The sequence below is a fragment of the Budorcas taxicolor genome, chromosome 2, assembly GCF_023091745.1.
Source record: "Budorcas taxicolor isolate Tak-1 chromosome 2, Takin1.1, whole genome shotgun sequence".
In the NCBI taxonomy this organism is placed as follows: Eukaryota; Metazoa; Chordata; class Mammalia; order Artiodactyla; family Bovidae; genus Budorcas; species Budorcas taxicolor.
The window spans coordinates 24,078,790-24,100,199 of record NC_068911.1 but is presented as its reverse complement, the minus strand read 5'-3'; the positions used below and the strand labels follow the sequence as shown (position 1 = coordinate 24,100,199).

Here is a 21,410-nt window from a genome sequence, read left to right as displayed (position 1 = left end):
TTATGTGCCTGTTGACCATCTGTATGTCTTCTTTGGAAACATGTGTCATGAGGTCTTCTGCCCATTTTTTTTTTTTCCTGATATTAAGTTGTATGAGCTGTTTGTATATTTTGGAAATTAATCCCTTATCAGTTGCATTTGTTTTGCAAATACTTTCTCCCAAACTGTAGGTTGTCTTTTTGTTTTGTTTATGGTTTCCTTAGCTGTGCAAAAGCTTTTAAGTTTAATTAGGTCCCATTTTGTTTAGTTTTGCTTTTGTTTCCATTATTCTAGGAGATCAGTCTAAAAATGTATTGCTGCGATTCCTGTTAAAGAGTGTTCTGCCTGTATTTTCCTCTAGGAGTTTAATAGTATCCACTCTTACATTTAGGTCTTTAATAAATTTTGAGTTTATTTTTGTATATGATGTTAGAGAATGTTACAGTTTCATCCTTTTACATGTAGTTCTCCAGTTTCTCCAGCACCATTTATTGAAGAGACTGTCTTTTGTCCGTAGTATAGTCTTGCCTCCTTTTGTTGTAGATTAATTGACCATAAGTGCATGGGTTTATTTTGGGGCTCTCCATCCTGTTCCATTGATCTATATGTCTGTTTTTGTGCAGTACCATACTGTTTTGGTTACTGCAGTTTTGTGGTATAGTCTGAACTCAGGGAGCATGAAGCCTCCAGCTATGTTCTGTGTTCTTTGTTCTCAGGATTGCTTTGGCAATTCTGGGTTATTTATGGTTCCATATAAAATTTAGGATTACTTGTTCTAGTTCTGTGAAAAAGTCATTCATAGTTTGATAGGGATTGCATAAATCTGTAGATTGCCTTGGGTAGTGTTTTAACAATATTGATTTTCCCAATCCAAGAACATGGTATACCTTTCCATCTGTTTGTGTTGTCTTCACTTTTTTTCATTGGTCTCATAGCTTTCACAGTATGAGTATTCTGGCTTCTTAAGTAAGTTTATTCCCAGGTATTTTATTCTTTTTCATGCAATGGTAAATGAGATTGTTTCTTTAAATTCTTTCAGATATTTCATTGTTAGTGTATAGAAATGCAACAGAGTTCTGTTTATTAACTTTGTCTCCTGCAACTTTACCAAATTTTTTGATGAGCTCTAGTAGTTTTCTGGTAACTTTAGGATTTTTTTTTTTTTAACTTCTTCTTTTCCAATCTGGATTCCTTTTATTTATTTTTCTTTTCTGATTACTGTGACTGGAGCTTCAAAAACGATGTTGAATAAAAGTGGCAAGAGAATGGATCTTTGTCTTGTTTCTGATCTTAGAGGAAATGTTTTCAGCATTTCATCATTGAATGTGATGTTAGTATGGGTCTGTCTCATATTGTTTTATTATGTGAAGCATGTCCCCTGTATGTCCACTTTCTGAAGAGTTTTTAATCATAAATGAATGTTGATTTTTATCAGAAGCATTTTTTTCTGCATCTATTGAGACGATCATATGCTTTTTATTCTTCAGTTTAATGTGGTGTTTCACATTGGTTTGTGGAAATTGTTAAATCCTACTTGATTGTGGCATATAAGCATTTTAAGGTATTGTTGGATTCAATTTGCTAGTATTTTGTTGATGAGTTTTGCATCTATGTTCCAAAACAAATCTATTTGAGTCCAAAGTCTGTGGTCTTTCTGATTCCCCAAGTTGAGGTTGGAGGCCATGAAAGTCATGTTAAGCCTTCTACTTATATGACTTTCTCCTGTACTGTTCAACAGCTCTGGAGTATAAGTGGGAAAAAACAGAGAGGTGGTGTATTGATCCAAGGTTGGGGTTTTGCTAGGTTTGTATGGCAGGAGGAAAAGGGAAGGAGGGAGAGAAGGTGCTGACGAGAGAAAAACGTGGAACAGGTGGGCCCTGGGGACCAAGCTGGAGGGGTGGACTGGAGGGACTGGTAATTAAGGAGACAGCAGAAAGGAGGGAGCAGAAGCTAGTTGTAGCAGAGCCGGAGCATTACAGGGCTACAGGGTAGTTTGTGAGAAGTCAGGATGATTGAACTTTGATTTGCAGAGGTGGAGCAGCTCAAGGTCAAGCTGGGGTCGCAGACCTGGAGATGCCTTTGTGCTGTACCGACCTGAGTGTCTGTGGAGTCTAGCAGGGACTCCCCCATCTGGGGACATTTGTGTGAACCTGATCCCAGAAGCCATGGAGGAAGAGCAGTGCCTTCCACTGGGCAACACTGAAGGAGCTGTTGAGTCTCTGGGGCCTCCCAAGACTCAAACCCCAGGCTCCCCAGGTTTGGAGGCCTATGGTCCAGCACCAGGTAGCAGTAGTAAACTGTAAATTATGGGGCAACATGTGCCCCTTGCTGATCTTGTGATGTTGGGTAAGTCATGGAATCTCTGGGCATTTTCAGGGGCTCCCTCAGTGTGGGCTGGAGATAACCTGCTCTGTATGTTGTTCCTGCTGACTTTCCAATGTCCCCTTAATATACATTATGTGAAGCAGGCTACTCACCCACTTTACTGCAGCATCTTCTTTCTGATCTTCAAACATACCACATGCACTCTCACCTCAGGGCTTTGCATCAGCTTTTCTTTATGCCTGGCAGCTCTTCCCCTGCTCTCTACCTGGCTTGTTCCTTACCTTTCAGATCTCAGCTCAGATGTCACCTCCTCTGGGAGGTCTTCCCTGGACACTTCAGGTAGAGCCCCTGAGGGTCTTCATCAACATGCCAGTGTTTTTCCATCCTTGCACTTGGTATATCTCCAATTATCTTATTCTATGAGCCTACTTATTTATTGCCTGTGTTCCTCAACTAGAATGTGAGCTCTGTGAGAGCAAGGGGATTATATCTTTTTTGTTCACTGTTGTATCCCCAACAACTAGCACAGTACCTAGAACTATCTGTTAGTCGCTCAGTCATGTCCAGCTCTTTCGACTCCATCAACTATAGCCCACCAGGCTCTTCTGTCCATGGAATTCTCTAGGCAAGAATACTGGAGTGGGTAATCAATTCCTTATCCAGGGGATCTTCCCAACCCAGGTATTGAATCCAGGTCTCCTGCATTGCAGGCAAATTTTTTACCATCTGAGCTACCAGGGAAGTACATAGTAGGTGCTTAGTAAAAAGTACAAAGTAGGTGCTTATTGAACGAATGCCTGAGCAGACATGAAGCAAGCACACTGTAGGCCCTCAGTATCTATTGTGTAAGGTAAGAACAACTGAACTGCTGCCCTCCAGATCCTCTTGGTGTGGGAGGACAGGGGGGCAGCATCGAGGCCCCTGGTCTCTGGCCTCTGGTCAATACACAGTGGTGATTCTGAATCACTTTCTCATTCCACCCATTCTTCCAAATACAATCACAATACTCATCCAAAATCACTCCCTACTTCCCTCACAAAAATAACACAAAGTTCCTATGGTCCTTTTCCCCAATGAAGCTCTGCCTCTGTAATGTTTGGAAGTCTTTTTCTTTGTTGCACTTCAAGATGAGAAGTGGGAATAAGAAGAGTGTCAGGGAAGGACCTGGCTTCTCATCCAACCATTCCTCACTGACTCACTGTGGGGCCCTGGATGAGTGACACCTTTTCTGAGCTGCAATTTCCTCTTCTAGAGAATGCTATGAGGAGTATATGAGATACTGGTTGCAAAGCCTGCTGAATTATATATATATATATATATATAAAATATAAATATATTATATATATATTATTTATATTATAATATATATATATACACACACATATATATATATGTATATTTTTTTAATGTGAGAAAAACCTGAAGAGGACATGAAGAGGAATCCATACCCAGGATTCAGTGAGACAAGTGTTGGGCTGTGTGATTCACAGGAGTACTGGGCATGAGAGGCTTGCAAGTTTCATTGCCTAGCCAGCCCAGCAGCAGGCACAAGTGACTTGCTTCTTCAGGCACAGGACTCATCTATAATTGACCCAAAGAGGACAGCACTGGTGGTTGTAGGCTCTGTTTGTGTGTGTGTGTGTGTGTGTGTGTGAGAGAGAGAGAGAGAGAGAGAGGGAGAGAGAGAGAGAGAGAGAGAGAGGGAGAGAGAGAGAGAGAGAGTCTTCAGTTAGAGGGCTGAAACACTCCAATCTAAAAAAAATTTTTTTCTTGTGATGAAAACTTTTAATATCTACCCCCTTAGCAGGAGATGCTTCTTAACAACAACAACAAAAATTTTCAGCCATTAGGGCTTGAAGTCATTATAATTTAAAAAGTAATTTAATCCAACTTTGCTATTATATTTTAACTTTTCATTGTGAAAAAAATTTAAAATACACAATGCTGACTTGAAAAAATACACAATATGAGAATTGCAAGTTAAATTTTATTTGGGGCAAAATGAGGACTATAGACCAGGAAACAGCATGTCATATAGCCCTTAGAAATTGCTCCAAAGAGGTTGGGGGTAAGGTTAGTATATATGTGATTTTGGTGAAGGGGGAGTACATGCAATCAAGCACTTTATATTTTACAGAATGTATCTCTGCTAGTCACGAGGAGCAGTCATCACTATGAAGGATTTTAGTGTTTTTCTAGATATGAGGAAATACAAGAATTGGGCTCATAAAGTTGGCTCCCGAAAATATCTGTCTGAAGACCCATTCTGCTAGTTTTTCCCAGAGCACAGAGTACCTCATTTCTGTTCTCCACCCTGAATTCCTTTCGGGGGTGTTTAAAATCAGCAGAAACAGCAGCATGTGATTTAATCCTTGTAGAGGTAGCTGGTAAGTGCCAGTATGTAGCTGACAACAAAAAAAGGAGGATAGTATAATAAACTGCCATGTACCCATTATCTAGCTTCCATAATCTTCAACATTTTGCAACTGTTTTGTGCATTTCTACAACATCAACAACCATCATATTCATTTTCCTTCCCTTCTCACTTCCTCCCTTTTCTTTCTTCCTTCTTTCTTAGACTGGAATATTTTGAAGTAAATCCTGATATCACATTTCATTTGAAAATACATGTGACTCCATGTTAGATCAATTTTATTGATTCCTTTATGAACTATGATATGATAAACTCTCATTCTTCCATTTCCTCTCCTTTGGTTCTCTTTGTTGTTCTTGATGATACTGTTGTTGCTCAGTCACTAAGTCATGACCCCATGGAATGCAACACGCCAGGCTCCTCTGTCCATTACTGTCTCCCAGAGTTTGCTCAGACTCATGTTTATTGAGTCAGTGATTCTATCTAACCATCTCATCCTCTGCAACTCCCTTCTCCTTTTGCCTTCAATCTTCCCCAGCATCAAGATCTTTTTCTAATGAACCAGCTGTTCACATCAGGTGGCCAAAGTATTGGAGCTTCAGCTTCAATACTTTCAGCATAAGTCCTTCCAATGAATTATTCAAGGTTGATTTCCTTTAGGATTGACTGGTTTGATCTTGCAGTCCAAGGGACTCTCAAAAGTCTTCTCAAGCACCACAATTCAAAAGCATCAATTCTTGGCATTCAACCTTCTTTATGGTCCAACTCACATCTGTACATGACTACTGGAAAAACCACAACTTTGACAATATGGACCTTTGTTGGCAAAGTGATGTTTCTGCTTTTTAATACACTGGGTAGGTTGTCATAGCTTTCCTTCCAAGGAGCAAGTGTCTTTTACTTTTTCAGGGATTATAACACTGACCTTTTGTTTGGCAACTATAATTCTTCCATACCTTAAGGTCTTAGATCTCTATTTGAATAGGTTCAACAGTCAAACTTGGGTCTTTTAACACAAGACTACTTCAGTTCTTTATCTTGATTGATTAGTTGGCTGATTTAATTTTTTATTTCCAAGAAGGGACTTAAGAAGGCTCAGTTCTCTCAGATCTTGCATGTTTGATAATGTCTGCCACTTTGTATTTGAAAAGTGACTTGCCTGAGAGTAGTATTCTAATGTCACATTTTCTTTCCCTTAGAGTTTTGCAGACCATTGTTTCAGTGTTTCTTTCAGTCTAGCTTGCTGTGTAGAAGTTTGAGGCCCATCAGATATTTCCACTTTCAATGATTTTTCTTTTCTATCTGGATGCCTGATGGAATCTCTTTTATCCTGGAAGTCCAATAATTTAATCAGATTTTTAAAATCAATTATTCTGTATCAGTTTTCCTTAGAACACAGAATACTCTTAAAACTTACAGAAATACTTCTTCATTTTAGGAAAAATTTCTACATTTGTTTCTTGGTATATATTGTCTACATTATTTATTGGGGTACCTACTCAAGGAATTAGCACTGTAAGGTCTCCATATCAATCATATTCTTAGACTGTTTTCAATAGCAAGTGTAGTTGTCTCAAACCTTTCCTCTAAGCCATTTGTTAGATGTCTAGATTTATATGTTTTATCTCTTGCTGGTCCTAATTTATCAGATCATTACTAATACTGTTTAGTTCTCTAGTTGTTTCTTTGGTTTTTCAATTCCTCTTTTTCTCGGATACCGTGGTTTTAACACTTCATTTACAAACTTTAAAATGATAGATTAAGATATAATTAACATATGCTATAATTCACCCATTTAAATTGTATAATTCAATGGTTTACTAAAGATACATGTATGTATGAATATATTAATATTCACAGAGTTGTATGGTTATTACCATAATCTATTTTAGAACACTTCATTACACCAAAAAGAAACCTCATACCTCTTAGCTGTCACTTTTCAAATCCTCTTCCCATCTCTCACCAGCCTGCTTGCCCCCAAGGCAACCACTAATACACTTTTTGTTTCTATGGACTTGCTCTTTTGGACTTTTCATATTAATGAAATCATCCAATAGATACTCTTATGTGATTGGCTTCTTTTATTCACCAGAATGTTTTTAAGATTCATGCATGTTGTAGTATGCATTATTACTTCCTTTCTCTTTTATTGTTGAATAATATTTAATTGTATGGATATACTGTATTTTCCCCTCCACGGATCACTGCCTTGTCATGGTGAAGGGGCTTGCACAACTCAGTGAAGCTATGAGCCATGCCATGTAAGGCCACCCAAGACAGATGGGTCATAGTGGAGAGTTCTGACAAAATGTGATCCACTGGAGGAGGGAATGGCAAATCACCCCACCATACTTGCTGTGAGAACCTCATGAACTGTATAAAAGGACAAAAAGATATGACACCGAAAGATGAGTCCCCTGGGTCTGAAGGTGTCCAATATGCTACTGGGGAAGGGTGGAGGAGAACTAATAGCACCAGAAAGAATGAAGTGGCTGGGCCTAAGTGTAAACGATGCTCTGTTGTGGATGTGTCCCATCTGTTTAAGAGCTGTGAAAAGCTCTTAAAGAGATAGGAATACCAGACCATTTCAACTGTCTCCTGAGAAACCTGTATGCAGGTCAAGAAGCAACAGTTAGAACCCAGTATGTAACAACTGATTGGTTCAAGATTGAGAAAGGAGTATGACAGGGCTGTCTGCTGCCAACCTGCTTGTTTAACCTAAACACTGAGCACATCATGAGAAATGCTGGCCTGGATGAGTTACAAGCTGGAGTCAAGATAGCTGGGAGAAACATCAACAACCTTAGACATGCGGATGATACCAATTGAATGGCTGAAAGTGAAGAAGAACTAAAGAGAAGGATAGTGAAAGAGCCAGCTTAAAACTCAGTATTAAAAAAACTAAGATCATGGCATCCAGTCTCATTCAGTTCAGTTCAGTTCAGTTCAGTCGCTCAGTCGTGTCTGACTCTTTGCAACCCAATGAATCACAGCACGCCAGGCCTCCCTGTCCATCACCATTTCCTGGAGTTTACTCAGACTCATGTCCATTGAGTCAGTGATGCCATCCAGCCATCTCATCCTCTGTCGTCCCTTCTCCTCCTGCCCCCAATCCCTCTCAGCATCAGAGTCTTTTCCAATGAGTCAACTCTTCGCATGAGGTGGCCAAAGTACTGGAGCTTCAGCTTTAGCATCATTCCTTCCAAAGAAATCCCAGGGCTGATCTCTTTCAGAATGGACTGGTTGGATCTCCTTGCAGTCCAAGGGACTCTCAAGAGTCTTCTCCAACACCACACTTCAAAAGCATCAATTCTTTGGCGCTCAGCCTTCTTCACAGTCCAACTCTCACATCCATACATGACCACAGGAAAAACCATAGCCTTGACTAGATAGACCTTAGTTGGCAAAGTAATGTCTCTGCTTTTGAATAAACTATCTAGGTTGGTCATAACTTTCCTTCCAAGGAGTAAGCATCTTTTAATTTCATGGCTGCAATCACCATCTGCAGTGATTTTGGAGCCCAAAAATATTAAATCTGACACTGTTTCCACTGTTTCCCCATCTATTTCCCTTGAAGTGATGGGACTGGATGCCATGATCTCCGTTTTTCTGAATGTTGCGCTTTAAGCCAACTTTTTCACTCTCCACTTTCACTTTCATCAAGAGGCTTTTCAGTTCCTCTTCCCTTTCTGCCTGGAGAAGGCAATGGCACCCCACTCCAGTACTCTTGCCTGGAAAATCCCTCGGATGGAGGAGCTTGGTAGGCTGCAGTCCATGGGGTCACCAAGAGTCGGACATGACTGAGCGACTTCACTTTCACTTTTCACTTTCATACATTGGAGAAGGAAATGGCAACCCACTCCGGTGTTCTTGCTTGGAGAATCCCAGGAATGGGGGAGCCTGGTGGGCTGCCATCTAGGGGGTCGCACAGAGTTGGACACGACTGAAGTGACTTAGCAGTAGCAGCAGTCACTTTCTGCCATAAGGGTGGTGTCATCTGCATATCTGTGGTTATTGATATTTCTCCCAGCAATCTTGATTCCAGCTTGTGCTTCTTCCAGTACAGCATTTCTCATGATGTATTCTGCGTATAAGTTAAATAAGCAGGGTGACAATATACAGCCTTGACATACTCCTTTTCCTATTTGGAACCAGTCTGTTGTTCCATGTCCAGTTCTAACTGTTGCTTCCTGACCTGCATATAGGTTTCTCAAGAGGCAGGTCAGGTGGTCTGGTATTCCCATCTCTCTCAGAATTTTTCACAGTTTATTGTGATTCACACAGTCAAAGGCTTTGGCGTAGCCAACAAAGCAGAAATAGATATTTTTCTGGAACTCTCTTGCTTTTTCCATGATCCAGCGGATGTTGGCAATTTGGTCTCTGGTTCCTCTGCCTTTTCTAAAACGAGCTGGAACATCAGGGAGTTCACGGTTCACATATTGCTGAAGGCTGGCTTGGAGAATTTTGAGCATTACTTTACTAGCGTGTGAGATGAGTACAATTGTGTGGTAGTTTGAGCATTCTTTGGCATTGCCTTTCTTTGGGATTGGAATGAAAACTGACCTTTTCCAGTCCTGTGGCCACTGCTGAGTTTTCCAAATTTGCTGGCATATTGAGTGCAGCACTTTCACAGCATCATCTTTTAGGATTTGAAATAGCTCAACTGGAATTCCATCATCTCCACTATCTTTGTTCATAGTGATGCTTTCTAAGGCCCACTTGACTTCACATTCCAGGATGTCTGGCTCTAGATGAGTGATCATACCATCATGATTATCTTGGTCATGAAGATCTTTTTTGTACAGTTCTTCCATGTATTCTTGCCACCTCTTCTTAATATCTTCTGCTCCTGTTAGGTCCATACCATTTCTGTCCTTTATCAAGCCCATCTTGGCATGAAATGTTCCCTTGGTATCTCTAATTTTCTTGAAGAGATCTCTAGTCTTTCCCAGTCTGTTGTTTTTCCTATTTGCATTGATCGCTGAGGAAGGCTTTCTTCTCTCTTCTTGCTCTTCTTTGGAACTCTGCATTCAGATGCTCATGTCTTTCCTTTTCTCCTTTGCTTTTCGCTTCTCTTCTTTTCACAGCTATTTGTAAGGCCTCCTCAGACAGCCATTTTGCTTTTTTGCATTTCTTTTCCATGGGGATGGTCTTGATCCCTGTCTCCCTTACAATGTCACGAACCTCTGTCCATATTTCATCAGGCACTCTATCTATCAGATCTTGGCCCTTAAATCTGTTTCTCACTTCCACTGTATAATCATAGAGGATTTGATTTAGGTCATACCTACATGGTCTAGCGGTTTTCCCTACTTTCTTCAATTTAAGTCTGAATTTGGCAATAAGGAGTTCATGATCTGAGCCACAGTCAGCTCCCAGTCTTGTTTTTGCTGACTGTATAGAGCTTCTCCATCTTTGGCTGCAAAGAATATAATCAATCTGATTTTGGTGTTGACCATCTGGTGATGTCCATGTGTACAGTCTTCTTTTGTGTTTTTGGAAGAGTGTGTTTGCTATGACCAGTGTGTTCTCTTGACAAAACTCTATTAGTCTTTGCCCTGCTTCATTCTGTACTCCAAGGCCAAATTTGCCTGTTACTCCAGGTGTTTCTTGACTTCCTACTTTTGCATTCCAGTCCCCTATAATGTAAAGGATATCTTTTTTGGGTGTTAGTTCTAAAAGGTCTTGTAGGTCTTCATAGAACTGTTCAACTTCAGTTTCTTTAGCATTACTGGTTGGGGCATAGACTTGGATTGCTGTAATACTGAATGGTTTGCCTTGGAAACAAACAGAGATCATTCTGTTGTTTTTGAGATTGCATCCAAATACTGCATTTTGGACTCTTTTGTTGACCATGATGGCTACTCCATTTCTTCTAAGGGATCCCTGCCTGCAGTAGTAGATATAATGGTCATCTGAGTTAAATTCACCCAATTCCAGTCCATTTTAGTTCGCTGATTCCTAGAATGTCGACGTTCACTCTTGCCATTTCCTGTTTGATCACTTCCAATTTGCCTTGATTCATGGATTTGACATTCCAGGTTCTTATGCAATATGGCTCTTTACAGCCTCGGACCTTGCTTCTATCACCAGTCCCATCCACAACTGGGTACTTTTTTTGCTTTGGCTCCATCCCTTCATTCTTTCTGGAGTTGTTTCTCCACTGATCTCCAGTAGCTTATTGGACACCTACCAACCTGGGGAGTTCCTCTTTCAGTATCCTATCATTTTGCCTTTTCATACTGTTCATGGGGTTCTCAAGGCAAGAATACTGAAGTGGTTTGCCATTCCCTTCTCCAGTGGACCACATTCTAGATAGCCAATGGGATTTTGCTATATATGACTCAGGGAACTCAAACAAGGGCTCATTAACAACCTAGAAGGGTGGGATGGGGACAGAAGTGGGAGGGATGTTCAAGTGGGAGGGCACATGGGTAAACTTATGGCTGATTCATTTTGATGCTTGGTAGAAATCAATGCAATACTAAAGCAATTAACCTTCAATTAAAAATAAATTTAAAGAAAAGAAGTAGTAAAATCTATATCCACAATAAGCATTTAAGAGACACAGAATACAATTACATGTAAAATATGGTAACAAAATAGTAATAGTGAGGGGAGGAGAGTACAAATGCAGTATTTTTAAAATGTGCTTGAAATGAAGAGCTCAGCAACTTATACACACACACTCACACACAAACACACAGACTGCCATATAACTTCATAGTTGCATATACCAAACATCTATAATATATACACACACACAAAAAGTAAAAGGAATTCAACTGTAACACTAAAGATAGTCATCAAATCTTAAGAGAACAAAAAAAGAAAGAAAAAAAGGATCACAGAAACAACTCCAAAACAATGAACAAAATGACGAGAATATACATCTCAATAATTACCTTAAATGTAAATGGATTAAATGCTCCAACCAAAAGACAGAATGGCTGAGGGTACAAGAGATTGACTGCAGACCTAGAGACACACACAGACTGAAAGTGAGTGAATTCAAAAGTGTATTCCATGTATATAAAAAGACAGCTAAAGTAGTAACACTTGTATCAGATGAAACAGACTTTAAAATAAAGATGGTTACAAGAGACAAAGAAAGACCCTACATAATGATCAAGGGATCAATCCAAGAAGATAGCTGTAAATATCTATGCACCAAACATAGGAGCATCTATATATATAAGGAAAAATACATCAGACATAAAAGGAGTAACTAGTAACACAATAATAATAGGGAATTTTAACACCCCACTTATATCATAGGGCAGATTATCCAGACAGAAAATACATTAGGAAATGCTTGTCTTTAATGACACTTTTGATCACACAGGCTTAATTGACATTCACAGAGCATTCTGGCCAAAAGTAGCACGATATACATTATTTCAAATGCACATGGAACATTCTCCAGGACAGATCACATGCTAGGCCACAAAAGAGCCTCAGTAAATTTAAGAAAACTGAAATCAAATCAAGTATCTTTTTCAACAACGAGCTATGAGACTAGAAGTCAACCATAAGGAAAAAATACTGCAAAAGACACAAATAAGTGGAGGCTAAACAAGCAATCGGTCACTGAATAAATCAAAGAGAACAAACAAAAATACCGAGAATCAAATGAAAGTGAAAACACAACAATCCAAAGCCTAAGGGAAACAGCAAAACAGTTCTAAGAGGAAAATTTATAGCATTATAAGCTTACTACCTCAGCAAACAAGAAAAGTTTCAAATAAGCAACCTAATATCACACCTATATGAAACAGAAAAAAGAACAAATAACACCCAAAGTTAGTAGAAAGAAAAAAATAATAAAGATCAGAGGAGAAATAAATAAAATCGAGACTAAAAAACAATAGAAAAGATCAGTGAAACTAAAAGCTGGTTCTAGGAAAAGATAAATAAAATTTATAAGACTGTAGCATGATTCATCAAAAAAATAAAGTCAGCCACTGTTTCCACTGTTTCCCCATCTATTTGCCATGAAGTGATGGGACCAGATGCCATGATCTTAGTTTTCTGAATTTTGATCTTTAAGCCAACTTTTTCATCTCCTCTTTCAATTTCATCAAGAGACTCTTTAGTTCTTCTTCACTTTCTGCCATAAGGGTGGTATCATCTGCATATCTGAGGTTATTGATATTTCTCCTGGCCATCTTGATTCCAGCCTGTGCTTCATCCAGCCCAGTGTTTCTCATGATGTACTCTGCATATAAGTTAAATAAGCAGGATGACAATATAGAGCCTTGATGTAAGGCAAATAGATGGGGAAACAGTGGAAACGGCAGCTGACTTTATTTTGGGGGGCTCCAAAATCACTGCAGATGGTGATTGCGGCCGTGAAATTAAAAGACGCTTACTCCTTGGAAGGAAAGTTATGACCAACCTAGAAAGCATATTAAAAAGCAGAGATTATCAGAGAAATGCTAATTAAAACCAAAATGAGGTACCATTTCATGCCAGTCAGAATGGCTGCTATCCAAAAGTCTACAAGCAATAAAAGCTGGAGAAGGTGTGGAGAAAAGGGAACCCTCTCACACTGTTGGTGGGAATGCAAACTAGTACAGCCACTATGGAGAACAGTGTGGAGAATCCTTAAAAAACTGGAAATAGAACTGCCTTATGACCCAGCAATCCCACTACTGAGCAAACACCCTGAGGAAACCAGAATTGAAAGAGACATGTGTACCCCAATGTTCATCGTAGCACTGTTTATAATAGCCAGGACATAGAAGCAACGTAGACGTCCATCAGCAGATGAATAGATAAGAAAACTGTGGTACATATACACAATGGAATGTTACTCAGTCATTAAAAAGAATACATTTGAATCAGTTCTAATGAGGTGGATGAAACTGGAGCCTATTATACAGAGTGAAGTAAGCCAGAAAGAAAAACACCAATATAGTATAGTAATGCATATATATGGAATTTAGAAAGATGGTAACGATAACCCTGTATGCAAGACAGCAAAAGAGACACAGATGTATAGAACAGTTTTTTGGACTCTGTGGGAGAGGGTGAGGGTGGGATGATTTGGGAGAATGGCATTGAAACATGTATAATATCATATATGAAACGAATCACCAGTCCAGGTTAGATGCAGGATACAGGATGCTTGGGGCTGGTGCACTGGGATGACCCAGAGGGATGGTATGGAGAGGGAGGTGGGAGGGGCGTTCAGGATGGGGAACACATGTACACCCATGGCAGATTCATGTTGATATATGGCAAAACCAATACACTATTGTAATTAGCCTCCAATTAAAATAAACAAATTTATATTTGGGGCTGTGCATGGGGATGACCCAGAGAGATGTTATGGGGAGGGAGGTGGGAGGGGGGTTCATGTTTAAGAACGCTTGTACACCCGTGGTGGATTCATGTCAATGTATGGCAAAACCAATACAGTATTGTAAAGTAAAATAAAGTAAAAATAAAAATTTAAAATAAATAAATAAATAAAAAGCAGAGACATTACTTTGTCAACAAAGGTCTGTCTAGTCAAGGCTATGGCTTCCCTAGCGGTCATGTATGGATGTGAGAGTTGGGCTATAAAGAAAGCTGAGCACCAAAGAATTGATGCTTTTGAACTGTGGTGTTGGAGAAGACTCTTGAGAGTCCCTTGGACTGCAAGGAGATCCAACCAGTCCATCCTAAAGGAGATCAGTCCTGGGTGTTCATTGGAAGGACTGATGTTGAAGCTGAAACTCCAATACTCTGGCCACCTGATACACAGAGCTGACTCATATGAAAAGACCCTGATGCTGGGAAAGATTGAGGGCGGGAGGAGAAGGGGACAACAGAGGATGAGATGGTTGGATGGTATCACCGACTCAATGGACATGAGTTTGGGTAAACTCTGGGAGTTGGTGATGACAGAGAGGCCTAGCATGCTGCGGTTCATGGAGTCACAAAGATTCGGACACGACTGAGTGACAACTGAACTGAACTGAACACATAGAACATTAATATGTTGATCAAAGTGATCATTTTGAAGATAATGTATGTAGCAGAACCATAAACATTTCAATATTAGATTATAATGAAAAAGGTTATAATGAAAAATATTAGATTATAATGAAAAATGTTAAAGCCATAATCACCATGATATGACACGTGTAAATACAGAGAATAGGACTAGAAGGGAGTAAAAAAAACAGACGTGGTTGTATTTCTCATGTTGTTCCCTGGGGCCTATTATACTGCTGGGATTACAGATAATTTTAAAAATTCATATTGACTTTTTCTAATTTAACAATTAGTAGTTAAATTAACTCATAAGACCTGACTTTAGGGTCACCCATCTCTACATACATGGGCCAGCTATGAAGAAGTATGCCTCCTTAGGCAACCTATAAAATCTTTCCTGGCTTTTGTAAAGGCCTTACATGGATCACACATTTTGACTGGGTTTGGAACATATGCTCCAAACCACTATAGGGAGACAAAACAAACAGGTACCAAGTTACCTCTTTCTGGAAAGATGTTGTTTTTGGTGAGTTTGACGCTTTTGGGTCTTGGGTGGTTATTATCCATACCCATGATCAGGTTGCGGAAAAACAGATCAAATTTCTTTCTGCTGTCTGCGTTGATGGTGCCGGCCACCGTCCATACCAAGGCAAAAAGGAACAGACCTTGTAGCCAGAGGAAGATCTGTTGGCTTGTCAGGCCTTCAAATAATTCACTTTCCTCCTCTTCTATTGCCCTGATTTCATCTAAAAGCAAGAATAAGAATCTCAGAAAAAAGTGCAGAGTGCAATAGATATGAATTGGGTATTTCTATCCTTGAAGGGCCTGGGGAGGGGACTGATATTTAATGAGTGGCCCGATCCTTTTTCTACATATATTAAAATAAAATTTTTTATTATAGTAAGATATGCATAACATACAGATTACAATCTTAACCATTTTAAAGTTCAGTGGTATTAAATTCATCCATGTTTTTGTGCAACCATCACCACTATTCACATCTGGGACTATTTTCATACTGCAAAACTGAAACTCTATACCCATTAAACATAAATTCATTACCTTCTTCCCCACAACATGACAAATAGCATTCTACTTTCTATCTTTATAAATTTCACTAATCTGGATATGTCTTAGAGGTGAAATAATATTGTCATTTTCTGACTAGCTTATTTCTCTGAGTACAGTGTTCTCAAGCTCCATTTGTTTTGCAGCATGTTATCAGAATGTTTATTTTGACTGTGCCATGTGGCTTGAAGGACCTCATTTTTTTGTCCAGGAATTGAACCCTGGCAGGGCAGTGAAAGCACTGAATCCTAACCACTAGACCACCAGGGAACTCTCCATAATTTCCTTCATTTTTAAGGTGAATAATATTTCACTGTATGCATGTATTACATTTTATTTATCCATTCATTGATTGGTGGACACTTGGGTTGCTTTCATCTTTGGTTACTATGAATAATGCTGCTATGAACACAGGTTCTATGTTCAAAAATAATATTGCTGTGAATAAAATATCTGTCTATGTCCCTATTTTCAATTTCTTTACATATATACCCAGAGTGGAAGTGCTAAGTCATATGGTAATACTACTTTTAATTTTGAGGAACTGAGAAACTATTTTCCATAGCAACTGTACCATTTAACATTTCATCAATGGTGCACAAGGGTTCCAGTTTCTTGACATCCTCGTCAACACTTGTTCTTTTTGATTGTTAATATTGTTAGTACTGTTGTTGTTTGGATAGTATCCAACCTAATAGGTATGAGATGGTATCTCACTGTGGTTTTGATTTGCATTTTCCTAATAATTAGTGATGTTGAGCATCTTTCCATGTGCTTATAAACCATTTGTGCATCTTTGGAGAAATGTCTATTTAAGACCTTTGACTATTATTTAGTCAGTTTGTTTTTGTGTGGTTAAATTTTAGGAATTCTCTATATATTCTGGATATTCATCTCTTATTATATATATGATTGGTAAAGATTTTCCCCCATTTGTGAGTCATCTTTTTAGTCTGTTAACAGAGTCTTTTCATGTTCATCCTTTATCATTTATATGATTTATAAAGATTTTCTGCCACTTGTGAGTTGTCTTTTTACTCTTGTTGATAGAATTTTTTGAAAACAGTAGTTTTCAATTTTCATGGACTCTATTTGTCTTTTTTCTCTTTTGTTGCTGTGCCTTTGGTGTCATATCCAAGAAATAATTTCCAAATAGCTCTCTACCTTAGACTTTCTTCTATAAATTTTAAAGGTTTAGGGCTTCCCCAGTGACTCAGTGGTAAAGAATCCATCTGTGTTTGTTAGCCATCTGTATGTCTTCTTTGGAGAAATGTCTATTTAGTTCTTTGGCCCATTTTTTGATTGGGTCATTTATTTTTCTGGAATTGAGCTGTAGGTGTTGCTTGTATATTTTTGAGTTTACTTGTTTGTCAGTTGCTTCATTTGCTATTATTTTCTCCCATTCTGAAGGCTGTCTTTTCACCTTGCTTATAGTTTCCTTTGTTGTGCAGAAGCTTTTCAGTTTAATTAGGTTCCATTTGTTTATTTTTGCTTTTGTTTCCAATATTCTGGGAGGTGGATCATAGAGGATCCTGCTGTGATGTATGTTGGAGAGTGTTTTGCCTATGTTCTCCTCTAGGAGTTTTATAGTTTCTGCTCTTAGGTTTAGATCTTTAATCCATTTTGAGTTTATTTTTGTGTATGGTGTTAGAAAGTGTTCTAGTTTCATTCTTTTACAAGTGGTTGACCAGTTTTCCCAGCACCACTTGTTAAAGAGATTGTCTTTAATCCATTGTATATTCTTGCCTCCTTTGTCAAAGATAAGGTGTCCATAGGTGCATGGATTTATCTCTGGTCTTTCTATTTTGTTCCATTGATCTATATTTCTGTCTTTGTGCCAGTACCATACTGTCTGGATGACTGTGGCTTTGTAGTAGAGCCTGATGTCAGGCAGGTTGTTTCCTCCAGTTCCATTCTTCTTTCTCAAGATTGCTTTGGTAATTCGAGGTTTTTTGTATTTCCATCCAAATTGTAAAATTATTTGTTCTAGCTCTGTGAAAACTACCATTGGTAGCTTGATAGGGATTGCATACAGATGGCAAACAAACATGAAAAGATGCTCAACATCACTCATTTTCAGAGAAATGCAAATCAAAACCACAATGAGGTACCATTTCATGCCAGTCAGAATGGCTGCTATCCAAAAGTCTACAAGCAATAAATGCTGGAGAGGGCATGGAGAAAAGGGAACCCTCTTACACTGTTGGTGGGAATGCAGACTAGTACAGCCACTATGGAGAACAGTGTGGAGATTTCTTAAAAAACTGGAAATAGAACTGCCTTATGATCCAGAAATCCCACTGCTGGGCATACACACTGAGGAAACCAGAACTGAGAGAGACACGTGTACCCCAACATTCATCACAGCACTGTTTATAATAGCCAAGACATGGAAGCAACCTAGATGTCCATCAGCAGATAAATGGATAAGCAAGCTGTGGTACATATACACAATGGAATATTACTCAGCCATTAAAAAGAATACATTTGAATCAGTTCTAATGAGGTGGATGAAACTGGAGCCTATTATACAGAGTGAAGTAAGCCAGAAAGAAAAACACCAATACAGTATACTAATGCATATATATGGAATTTAGAAAGATGGTAACAATAACCCTGTATGCAAGATAGCAAAAGAGACACAGATGTATAGAACAGTCTTTTGGACTCTGTGGTAGAGGGAAAGGATGGGATGATTTGGGAGAATGGCACTGAAACATGTATAATATCATATATGAAATGAATCACCAGTCCAGGTTTGATGCATGATACTGGATGCTTGGGGCTGGTGCACTGAGATGACCCAGAGGGAGGGTATGGGGAGGCAGGAGGGAGGGGCATTCAGGATGGGGAACATGTGTATACCTGTGGCAGATTCATGTTGATGTATGGCAAAACCAATACAATATTGTAAAGTAATTAACCTCCAATTAAAACAAATACATTTATATTAAAAAAAAAAGAATCCATCTGTGATACAGAAACCACAGGAGATCCTGGGTTCATCCCCTAGTTTGGGAAGATCTGCTCAAGAAGGGCATGGCAATCCACTCCAGTATTTTTGCCTGGAGAATCCCATGGACAGGGAAACCTGGAGGCTACAGTCCATTGGGTTGAAAAGAGATATGACTGAAGTGACTGAACACACACAGTTCTTATGTTTAGGTCTTCCATTTGTTTTGAGTTAATTTTTGTACATAGCATTAAGTAAAGATCCAACTTCCTTTATTTCTAAGTGGATATCCAGGTTTCCTGGCATCACTTTTTGAAAAGACTGTCCCAGGGACCTTCCTGGCAGCCCAGTGGTTAAGAATCAGTACTTTCACTGCAGAGGGCATGGATTAGATCCCTGGTGGAGGAGCTAAAGGTCCTGCATGCCACGTGGTGCAGGCAAAAACAAACAAAAAGAGGAAAAAGAAAAACAAATGTCCTTTCTGCATTGAATGGTCTTAGCATCCTCGTGGAAAATCATTTGACAATACATGCATGAATTTATATCTAGACATTCTATGCCATTCCATTGGTGTATCAGTTCAGTTCAGTTCAGTTGCTCAGTCATGTCTGAATCTGTGACCTCATGACCACAGCATGCCAGGCCTCCCTGTCCATCACCAACTCCCAGAGTTTACCCAAACTCATGTCCATTGAGTCGGTGATACCATCCAACCATCTCATCCTCTGTCATCCCCTTCTCCTCTTCCCCTCAATCTTTCCCAGCATCAGGGTCTTTTCAAATGAGTCAGCTCTTTGTATCAGGTAGCCAAAGTATTGGAGTTTCAGCTTCAACATCAGTCCTTCCAATGAACACCCAGGACTGATCTCCTTTAGGATGGACTGGTTGGATCTCCTTGCAGTCCAAGGGACTCTCAAGAGTCTTCTCCAACACCACAGTTCAAAAGCATCAATTCTTTGGTGCTCAGCTTTCTTTATAGTCCAACTTTCACATCTATACATGACTACTGGAAAAACCATCTCTTTGACTAGATGGACCTTGGTTGGCAAAGTAATATTAAAAAGAACTTTTTAATATGCTGTCTAGGTTGGTCATAACTTTCCTTCCAGGGAGTACTGTCATTTACTTTCATGTCTGCAGTCACTATCTACAGTGATTTTGGAACCCAGAAAAATAAAGTCAGCCACTGTTTCCACTGTTTTCCCATCTATTTGCTATGAAGTGATGGGAGTAGATGCCATAATGTTAGTTTTCACTCTCCTTTTTCACTTTCATCAAGAGGAAGCTCAAGCTGGAATCAAGATTGCCAGGAGAAATACCAATAACCTCAGATATGCAGATGACACCACCCTTATGGCAGAAAGAGAAGAAGAACTAAAGAGCCTCTTGATGAAAGTGAAAGAGGAGAGTGAAAAAGTTGGCTTAAAACTCAGCATTCAGAAAACTAAGATCATGGCATCCGGTCCCATCACTTCATGGGAAATAGATGGGGAAACAGTGGAAACAGTGAGAGACATTTTTTGGGGGCCCCAAAATCACTGCAGATGGTGACTGCACCCATAAAATTATAAGACACTTACTCCTTGGAAGAAAAGTTATGACAAAGCTAGACAGCATATTAAAAAGCAGAGACATTACCTTGTCAACAAAGGTCCATCTAGTCAAAGCTATGGCTTTTCCAGCAGTCATGTATAGATATGAAAGTTGGACTATAAAGAAAGCTGAGCATTGAAGAATTGATGCTTTTGAACTGTGGTGTTGGAGAAGACTCTTGAGAGTCCCTTGGACTGCAAGGAGATCCAACCAGTCCATCCTAAAGGAAATCAGACCTGAATATTCATTGGAAGGACTGATGTTGAAGCTGAAACTCCAATACTTTGGCCACCAGATGCAAAGACCTGAATCACTTGAAAAGACCCTGATGCTGGGAAAGATTGAAGGCAGGAGGAGAAGGGGATGACAGAGGATGAGATGGTTGGATGGCATCACCAACTTGATGGACATGAGTTTGAGCAAGCTGGAATTGGTGATGGACAGGGAAGCCTGACAGGCTGCAGTCTATGTGGTTGCAAAGAATCAGACATGACTGTACAGCTGAACTGACTGATGACTCAGTAGTTCCACTCCTAGGTATATACTGAAAAAAAACAAAAACACTAATTCAAAAAGATACAGCACCCAATGTTCATAGCAGCATTATTCATAATAGCCTAGATATAAAAGCAACCTAAAGTGAAAGTGAAAAGCGAAAGTGAAGTCGCTCAGTCGTGTCCAACTCTTTGCAACTGCATGGACTGTAGCCTACCAGGCTCCTCCCTCCATGGGATTCTCCAGGCAAGAGTACTGGAGTGGGTTGCCATTTCCTTCTCCAGGGGGTCTTCCTGACCCAGGGATCGAACCCGGGTCTCCGGCATTCCAGGCAGATGCTTTAACCTGTGAGCCACCAGGGAAGCAAAAGCCACCTAGTTAGTTCAGTTCAGTTCAGTCGCTCAGTCGTGTCCGACTCTTTGCGACACCATGAACTGCAGCACGCCAGGCCTCCCTGTCCATCACCAACTCCCGGAGTTCACTCAGACTCACGTCCATTGAGTCCGTGATGCCATCCAGCCATCTCATCCTCTGTTGTCCCCTTCTCCTCCTGCCCTCAATCCCTCCCAGCATCAGAGTCTTTTCCAATGAGTCAACTCTTCGCATGAGGTGGCCAAAGTACTGGAGCTTCAGCTT

At 39.6% G+C, this 21,410-nt stretch overlaps 1 protein-coding gene across 1 annotated transcript in view; it reads right to left on the bottom strand.

Moving 5' to 3' along the window:
- The window catches only part of DNAH3 (dynein axonemal heavy chain 3), a 229,731-nt gene that overhangs the window by 74,807 nt on the left and 133,514 nt on the right, over positions 1 to 21,410 (bottom strand). Inside the window, exon 41 of the mRNA XM_052659374.1 lies at positions 15,166 to 15,411. Within this exon, the coding sequence (XP_052515334.1) occupies positions 15,166 to 15,411 (246 nt within the window). The remainder of the gene's footprint in view (positions 1 to 15,165; positions 15,412 to 21,410) is intronic.